At 34.7% G+C, this 8915-nt stretch overlaps 1 protein-coding gene across 1 annotated transcript; it reads left to right on the top strand.

The window, feature by feature from the left end:
- The first annotated feature begins 1829 nt into the window (after window positions 1–1829).
- Window positions 1830–2762, top strand: LOC107516606 (olfactory receptor 5H2-like). The gene has a single exon (XM_016156486.2). It carries the CDS (start codon window positions 1833–1835, stop codon window positions 2760–2762), a length of 930 nt encoding a protein of 309 aa, XP_016011972.1. The 5' UTR covers window positions 1830–1832.
- The last annotated feature ends 6153 nt before the right edge of the window (window positions 2763–8915 follow it).

The following is an 8915-nucleotide window of genomic DNA, read 5'->3' as shown; positions in this document are numbered from 1 at the left end:
GTTGTGTGTGCTCTCCTATTGTAGTTGAGCCTTGATTATTCTTGGTATGTCAACGGGAGAGTTTGACTTTCAGGCTGATTGGCTGTGAGAACTGGTTGGGACTTCAGTGGAGGAGCTGTTGTGCAAGGGTTGAACCTATGGAGCAGGATGCACTTAAACAGGGCTTTGGTGGCTGCCGGGTCTGCCTTTGGGTGTGTCATTTCTGAAGGTGGTTGGGTGGTGTTCTAATGTAGTTTGAAACTTGTCATCAGATGTGTTTGTTCTGAGGCCTCTTGGCAGGGGCTTTTGTGCAGGCCAAGGATAACTACTTTCTGTGCCCTTTCCAGAGCCACTTCGTATGAGCTAAAAAGTATCTGCAGATGGTTGCCACTTATGCTGGACTTAGAGGTGCCCAGGAGAGACTAAGCTGGGAACTGAGGCTGGCTGCCACTAGTAACAGGCTTGGGGCTGCTTAGCAAGAAGTATAGGTCATACCAAGGCCAGATATAGCTTGTTTAGGTTTTGAGAACCTTTAAGAGAGTTTAGGAAAGTCTGTGGCATGAGCCAAGAAGGTTCATATATAGATAAGCTACTGAAAGTGGCCTTAGTGTGCCTGCAAGTGGGGTGGTTTGGGTTCTCAGGGAATCACCAAGTTAAGGTGAATGGTATTAGCCAAGTTGATGGAGACTCAGTATGGTGCCCACCTGTACATGCAGCTGGGTGGTTGAGGGTTCAATAAAGGAGCAATGGCTTCTGCCAATTCCTGTTGTAGTTGAACCTGGGACTCCAGCAGCCTTCCTTCTCAATTAGCCACAATCTCTGCTGGTTGTCTCAGCTAGAAGGTATGGGGACTTCTCTTCCTAGCACAGGAATCCTGGTCTGGGGAGCCTCATATGGGATTGGGATCCCTCGTTCCCTCAAGGGGACCTCCACAGCTGAGATAACTCTCCTGATTACCACACACGTGGGTGTGGAACCAGCCCATTGTACATCTCTAACCCTCCTACCAGTCTCAAGGTGGGGCTGTTCTGTCTGTCTCCAGTTGTAGGACTCTGTTCAGCTAGATTTCAGGTACTACCCAATAATAGTTGTTCAGTAGTTTAGTTGTAATTTTGATGTGGTTGTGAGAGGAGGCAAGCACGGTGTTTACCTACTCTGCCATCTTAACTGTAAAACCACTTGGAGAACATTTTTAAAATGCACACATTAAACTTTATTTGTGAACCACTGAATTGATTTCTACAGTAATACCTCACAATTTATACTTTGTACAAAAATTCTTGAGACAATTCTGACCTGTATCTGGCTTGAGAACTGCTGGACAAGAGTATCAGCTTTTTGACTAGTATTCTTGACTTCAATTTCCCCTCCCAGAAGCTTATTTTTTACACTACCATGTATTTATTTTTTATAATATTTTTCAGTTCCACTCCTCTCACAGCATCCAATTCATTTTATTACCCTTCAAACTCTTCCTCCCTTGACCTTACATCCATGTTTCATACCCAAATTTTCCTATCACACTTAATAGTATCCTATAAATATATCACATATTTAGAATGTCTTTTTTCTAAATCTGCTCATTGCTGCACATTTTTTTCAACTGAAATCTTTCTTTTTCTTCCATTTGTTCAATTACTCAAAAACAAATTCCATCTATTAAGGATGTAATAAAATTAAGGGAGGATTCTCATGTGCTTTTATTTTAACTCTCATCCCCCCACACACACACACATTTTCATGTTATAAATCCTTAGTGATATATATATATGTATATATATATATATATATATATATATATATATATATATATAATTTACTTCATTTCATTTCAGGCAACACAGAGTGAGGACATGGAAAAGGAAAATGCTACATTGCTGACAGAGTTTATTCTCACAGGACTTATATATCAACGAAAATGGCAAAATCCCCTGTTTCTGATGTTCTCAGTGATATACCTCATCACCATTGTGGGAAACCTCGGTCTCATTGCTCTCATATGGAATGACCCTCAACTTCACATTCCCATGTACTTATTCCTTGGAAGTTTGGCCTTTGTGGATGCTTGGATATCATCTACAGTTACCCCTAAGATGTTGGTCAATTTCTTAGTCAAGAGCAAAATAATATCTCTCTCTGAATGTATAATACAATTTTTTTCCTTTGCATTCGGTGGCACAACAGAATGTTTTCTCCTGGCAGCAATGGCATATGATCGCTATGTGGCCATATGCAAACCATTACTTTATCCAGTGATTGTGACCAATAGACTATGCATCCGGCTGTTAGTTTCATCATTTGTAGTTGGCATTCTCCATGCTTTTATTCATATAGTTATGTTATTCAGATTAACCTTCTGTAATTCCAATATAATACATCACTTTTACTGTGACATCATTCCATTGTTTAAGATTTCATGTATTGACCCCTCATTAAATGTTCTGATGGTTTTTATTTTCTCTGGGTCAATACAGGTGTTCACCATTCTGACTGTTCTTGTCTCTTATACACTTGTTCTCTTTACAATCTTGAAAAAGAAGTCTCTACAAGGCATAAAGAAAGCCTTCTCCACGTGTGGAGCCCATCTCTTATCTGTGTCTTTATACTATGGCTCCCTTCTCTTCATGTATGTACGCCCTGGGTCTGTACAAGCAGATGACCAAGATATAATAGACTCTCTATTTTACACTATCATAATTCCTTTGTTAAACCCAATTATCTACAGCCTGAGAAACAAGAAAGTCATAGATTCACTGGCGAAACTGTTTAAGAGAAATGCTTAGATCGCATACTAAAGTATGTTTCCTTTTTATTAAAACAGTCACAAAATTATATAGATAAATGTAACTATTTTGGTTAGTGTTCAAAAATTTTGCAATTATAATTACACTAGTATTTCAATGACTTAAGATGTTAGTACTTACTAATTTACTCCTTAAAATATTTGGTAAGTTATTCAAATAATAAAAAGTTAAACAAATATTCATGTCGTACCAGAATAATTAAAGATGAAAAGAAATGAAAACATTTTACATACTCTCACATTCTTCAACGTAGCTTTATAAAATTATTAAGCACTGTCATAGTGTAGTTCCTCTAATCAGTACTTAGTTATGTTGTCTTTGATGCACAACTTTGGAGCCCGAAGACTCGTCACATTTAACTCTTCAGTGCAGGCAGGTTTGTATTTGAGTGAAAAGAGGCAAATCCCCGAAATTCTGCTAGCCATCAAAAGGTCTTTCATTTCACTTTATTTGAGACATGGTGAATTTCATTTTTTGTAGGGATTCAACTCATATCACAGAGAGAAATAAACAGAAATAGTAAATTAATGATTTAAAAAATGAGAAGAGAGTTAAGACAGTAAAAGTCAGAACAAACTGTAAGAGGATGCTCTTAGCTCAGTACGTTTTCATTAATGATAAGAGGGAAGTTGCTTCTGTCTATGATACCTTGAAGGCACTTTGCAGCTGTGTTTGTATGTTGTAGGGTACTCTGAAAAGCTTCAGTAATTCAGAAAGCTAAGAGATGAGATTGCAGAATTTAATTAGGATGGAGATAGGAAAAGCGTTAGACTAGGAAGGAAATGTTCAATCTTCCTAGAATTAAAAAAGGAAGCTAGTAAGAAAAGAAATAAGTAATATATATATATATATACACATATATATATACATTTCAAATGTGTTGAACAAGGGCTTCAAATACATACCACTAAAGTTCAAATAATATTAAGATAATATGATGTTATAATGCACACTAGGTGGCTGGGAAAAACATGAAAATAAACAAGATTTTGAATGTTAGTTTTCATCTCATTCCATACTCAAAGTATAATGAGTGACCCATCTTCAGGTACCCTCCTACCCTTCCTTTCTCAACTCTAAAATCCATACACTTTCTCATTGATACACTAAAGTGCTTATTTAAGAGCTACCAACCTTTATTAAAGTAGTTACTTATATTCTATATCCTGTTGACACTCGTACTTCCTAAACATAGCTGCCAGGTTATTCTTTATAAACAGAACTCTGATTAAGCCATCACCCCTTCCAACAACTTTAGTGGATTAGTGGATTGTTATTGCTACTGAACATATGATTATATATATATATATATATATATATATATAACAATATATAACAATAACAATCCACTAATCCACTAAAGTTGTTGGATTGTTATTGCTACTGAACATATGATTATATATCTATATATATATATATAATCTGTATACATACCCATGCATTTGTTTTTTCAAAGACTAAACTTCCAGGAATCATTTCTATAGTTTCTTTATTTGTTCATGTGTATGTCCATACTACATGATATTTATCCATGTCTCCCTGTATATCTCCCTATCTCCATCTCCATCTGTATCTCTGCCTTCTTACCCTGACATTATCTGATTATCTGAAGTCCTTTCGAATAAAATTTGGTTTAACTCTAAAGTCTTGTCATCTAGTATTTTCATTAATAGAATCTGGGTTATACCCAAAATGAGTTGCAGAAATCTTTCTGGATGCACATGCTTTTGCTAATAAAGGTCTGTGCACAGAGAATCTCTGCCCCCTACAACTGCCTCTATTTTATTTACAATTGTAATGGTGTTCTTTCTTCAAAGTCAATCTCAAATGTTACAGCTTCTATGATGCCTTTCCAGATTATTTGATGAGGATGGTAATACTCATTTATGTGAAACTTTTAGCAGTTTATTTATTTTTCTTAGGCCACATTTAGCCTATAATACTTATTTTGAGGCTACAGGCATTGTATTATAAAATTGATTTCCTAGTTCCTTTCCATCACTTGCAGTGCTTAACATAATGGCTTACACACCTGAGGTCCTAAATAAGTGTTTGTGAAATATTTGCGAAATTTAATTGAATCTGACAGGGCAAATATATAGAATGCAGTAAGAGTACATAACTCTTTTGCAATATTATAATGAGATCCAGAAGATTATGGGCCTGGGATGGCTGCTGCATGCCAGCTCACATTCTTAAGTTTTCATCATGACAATCACAAGTATTATACATTTAAAGCGAATTATTCTTGCTTTTTCTCATTGCAAGGATCAACCTCTGTGGTAGAGTACAACAAAATATGAGGAAGAAGCTAATTAGATTTGGTGGGGGAAAAAAAAGGAAAAGAGGGAAAAATCATAGAATACCACCAAACTATAATAACAGACAGGAACATGAAGGCAAATAAACAATGGAGACACTGAGTTACCAGAAAACAAAAGAGAAAATGGCGATTGGAATGCTTCATATATCGATAATCACCCTACATGTAAACATACTGATTTCACCAATAAAAAGGCACAGAGTAGCAGAGTGTATCAAAGAACTAAACCGAACTATATGCTGCCTTAAAGAAACACATTTCAGCTGCAATGACAAATACAGACTTAAAATGAAAGGATGTAAAATGATACTTCAAGTAAATGGCAACCAGAGAAAAGCAGATGTAGCTATACTTAGATTTGATAAAATAGACTTCAAGATAAAAAAGGTAATGTCAAAATGAATATTGCATAATGTGAAGACATAATGAATATGACATTGAGAAGACATATCACTTATCAATATATATGCTACTAATTAGGGAACACCAAAAAATGTAAAGCAACTACTAACAGAACTGAAGGGAGAAACTTCCAAAAACACAATTATAGTTGGGGACCTAAATACCCCATTGTCATCTATGGATAGATCATCCAAACAGAAAATCAACAAGGAAATATTAGCTTTAGATGGCACATTAGACCAGCTGGACAAAATCAACATTTCTAGAGCCTTTCATCCCAAAACACCAAATTATCCATTCTTCTTCAGTGCATATGGAACATTCTCAAGGACAGACCATATGTTGGGATATAAAACTAGCCTCAGAGAATTTTAGAAGATTTAAATCATACCAAGCATATTCTCTGACCACAATGTTTTAAAATTGGAGCTCAACTGCAAAAAGAAAGCAAGAAAAACCACAAATACATGGAAATTAAACAACACATTACTAAAGAACACTGAGTCAAAGAATAAATAATAGGAGAGACCAAGAGATACATAGAAACAAAAGAGAATGAAAATACAACATGTCATAACTTTTGGGGTATAGCAAAAGCAGTAATAAGAAGAAAATTTATATCATTAGAGGCCAATCTAAATCCAAAATATACAACCTAACAAACATTACATCTCTAAAAATCTATTAAAAAGAAGAAGAAATAAAGCCTAAAGTCTGTAGAAGGAAGGAAATAAAAGTTAAAGCAGAGTTAAATGAAATTGAGTACAAAATGACAATAGAAAAAAATAAAACAAAGAGCTGGTTCTTTGAAAGGATCAACAAAATTAACAACCTCATGGCTAGACTCACTAAGGAAAAAAGAGAAAAGACACAAGTACACAAAATCAGAAGTGAAAGAGAAGTTATGACAGATACAATCGAAACACAAAGGATCATACAAGAACACTATGAAAGATTATATGCCACCAAATTCAATAACCTAGAAGAAATGGACAAATTCTGAGAAATATACACCCTTCCTGGACTGAATCATGAACTAGAAAATCTAAATAGACCAATCAACAGTAATGAAATTGAAACAATCAACAAAAACCTCCCCAAAAATAAAAGGTCAGTACTAGAGAGCTTCACTAGTGAATTCTACTAAACAATCAAAAATTTAATACCTGTTCTTCTCAAACTCTTCCAAAACTTGAAGAAGAGGCAATACTTCCTAACTCATTTTAGGAAGTATTGCTTCTCCGTGTATTATCCTTGGTATTATCCTGATACCAAAACATGGTAAGGATAATGCAAAAAAAAGAAAACTATAGACCAATATCTCTGATGAATATAGATGCAAAAACCTTAATCAAAATACTGGCAAATTGAATACAATACATTAAAAAGGTTATATACATCATAATCAAATGGGCTCCATTCAGGGGCTCATGGATGTTTCAACATATGCCAATCAATCAATATGATATACCACATAAACAAAAAAATGGATAAAAATTATATGACCATGTCCATAGATGCAAAAACAGCATTTGACAAGATATAGCATCCATTTATAACTCAAACACTTAATAAAATGTGTATAGAAGGAAAGTACCTCAAAATAATAAAGGCAATATATGACAAACCCTCAGCTAATATCATATGTAACGATGAGAAATTGAAAGCTTTGCTTCTAAGATCAGGTATAAGACAAGGCTGTCTGCTACCACTACAATTATTCAATATAGTATTAGAAGTTCTAGCTACAGCAATTAGGCAAGAGTAAGAAATAAAATGCATTCAAGTTGGGACTAAGGAAGTCAAACTGTCACACTTTGCAGATGACATGATTCTCTATATAGAAAACCCCAAAGATTCCACCAAGAAGCTATTAGAAACAATAAATAAATACAATAGAGGTTCAGGATACAAAATCAATATACAAAAATCCACAGTAATCAAAATGGTATGGTATTGGCAGAAAAACAGACAAACAGACTAATGGAAGAGAATTAAAAGTGCAGAAATAAAGCCCCACATATATGGGAAATTAATTTTCAGCAAAAGAGCCAAAAACATACAATGGAGAAAGAACATCCTCTTCAATAAATGGTACTTGGAAAATTGGAAAACCACATGAAAAAGAATGAAACTAGATTGTTATCTGCCACCATACACCAAAATTAACTCAAATCGATCAAAGACCTAAACAGAAGACTTGAAACAATAAATTTCATAGAGCAAAACATATATACTAAATTCCTGGACCTCAGTTTTGAGATGATTTTATGAATTCAGCCTCAAAGGTAAGAGAAGTGAAAACAAAAATGAATGAATAGGTCTATATCAAACTAAAAAGCTTTTGCACAGCAAAAAAAAAAATATATCAATAAGACAAAGAGTCAATGATTCAAATGGGAGAAGGTATTTGCAAACAATGCCTCCAATAAGAGGCAAATATCCAAAACATACAAAGAACTCATACAACTCAATAATAAAAAACAAGCAATCCAATTAAAAAATGTGCAGAGTGTGTGAACAGACACTTCTCCCAAGAAAGCACACAAATGGCCAATAGACATATGAAAAGATGCTCACGTTCACTAGCTATTAGGGAAATGGAAATCAAAACCACAATGGGATACTATTTCACACCTATTAGAATGTCTATCATCAATGGGACAAATAATAAGAAATGTTGGAGAGGTTCTGGGGGGAAAGGAACCTTCACACACTGCTGGTGGAAATATAAATTGGTACAACTACTATGGAAAACCAGTATGGAGGTTCCTCAAAAAACTAAGATTTGAATTACCATATGACCCAGCAAGTCCTCTTTTGGGTATTTACCCAAAAAACCTGAAAACATTTATCCACAAAATATATGCACCCCGATGTTCATAGCATCATTATTCACAGTGGCCAGACATGGAAGCAACTGAAATGACCTACAAAAGATGACTATAATAATGAATAAAGAAGAAGTGGTACATATATACAATACGAAAGAAAAGATGAAATATTGCCTTTGCCACAACATGAATCTTAGGATTATCACACTAAGTGGAATAAGCCCAATAGAAAAAGTTGAGAACAATATAGTTTAACTGAAATGTGGGATATAAAACAGAAAGCAACAAGTGAACAAGACAAACAGACTCATGGACACGAATTGTGGATTAGTGGTTACCAGAGGGAAGGAATGGAGTAGGAGGGTAGATGGGGATAAAAGGGGTCAAATTTTTGGTGACAGAAAGAAATCTAAATTTAGATAGGGAACACACAATGCAATATATGTGACATACTATTGAACTGTACACTTGAAATTTATTTTATCAATCAATGCCACCTCAAAAATTTTTAATTAGAAAACAGAAAAAAAAAAGATGTATGCACACTAATGATTATTGTAGCATTAGTCATGG

This window comes from Rousettus aegyptiacus, unplaced genomic scaffold (assembly GCF_014176215.1).
Source record: "Rousettus aegyptiacus isolate mRouAeg1 unplaced genomic scaffold, mRouAeg1.p scaffold_m13_p_4, whole genome shotgun sequence".
NCBI lineage: Eukaryota > Metazoa > Chordata > Mammalia > Chiroptera > Pteropodidae > Rousettus > Rousettus aegyptiacus.
This window is presented reverse-complemented; position numbering and strand designations above follow the sequence as displayed.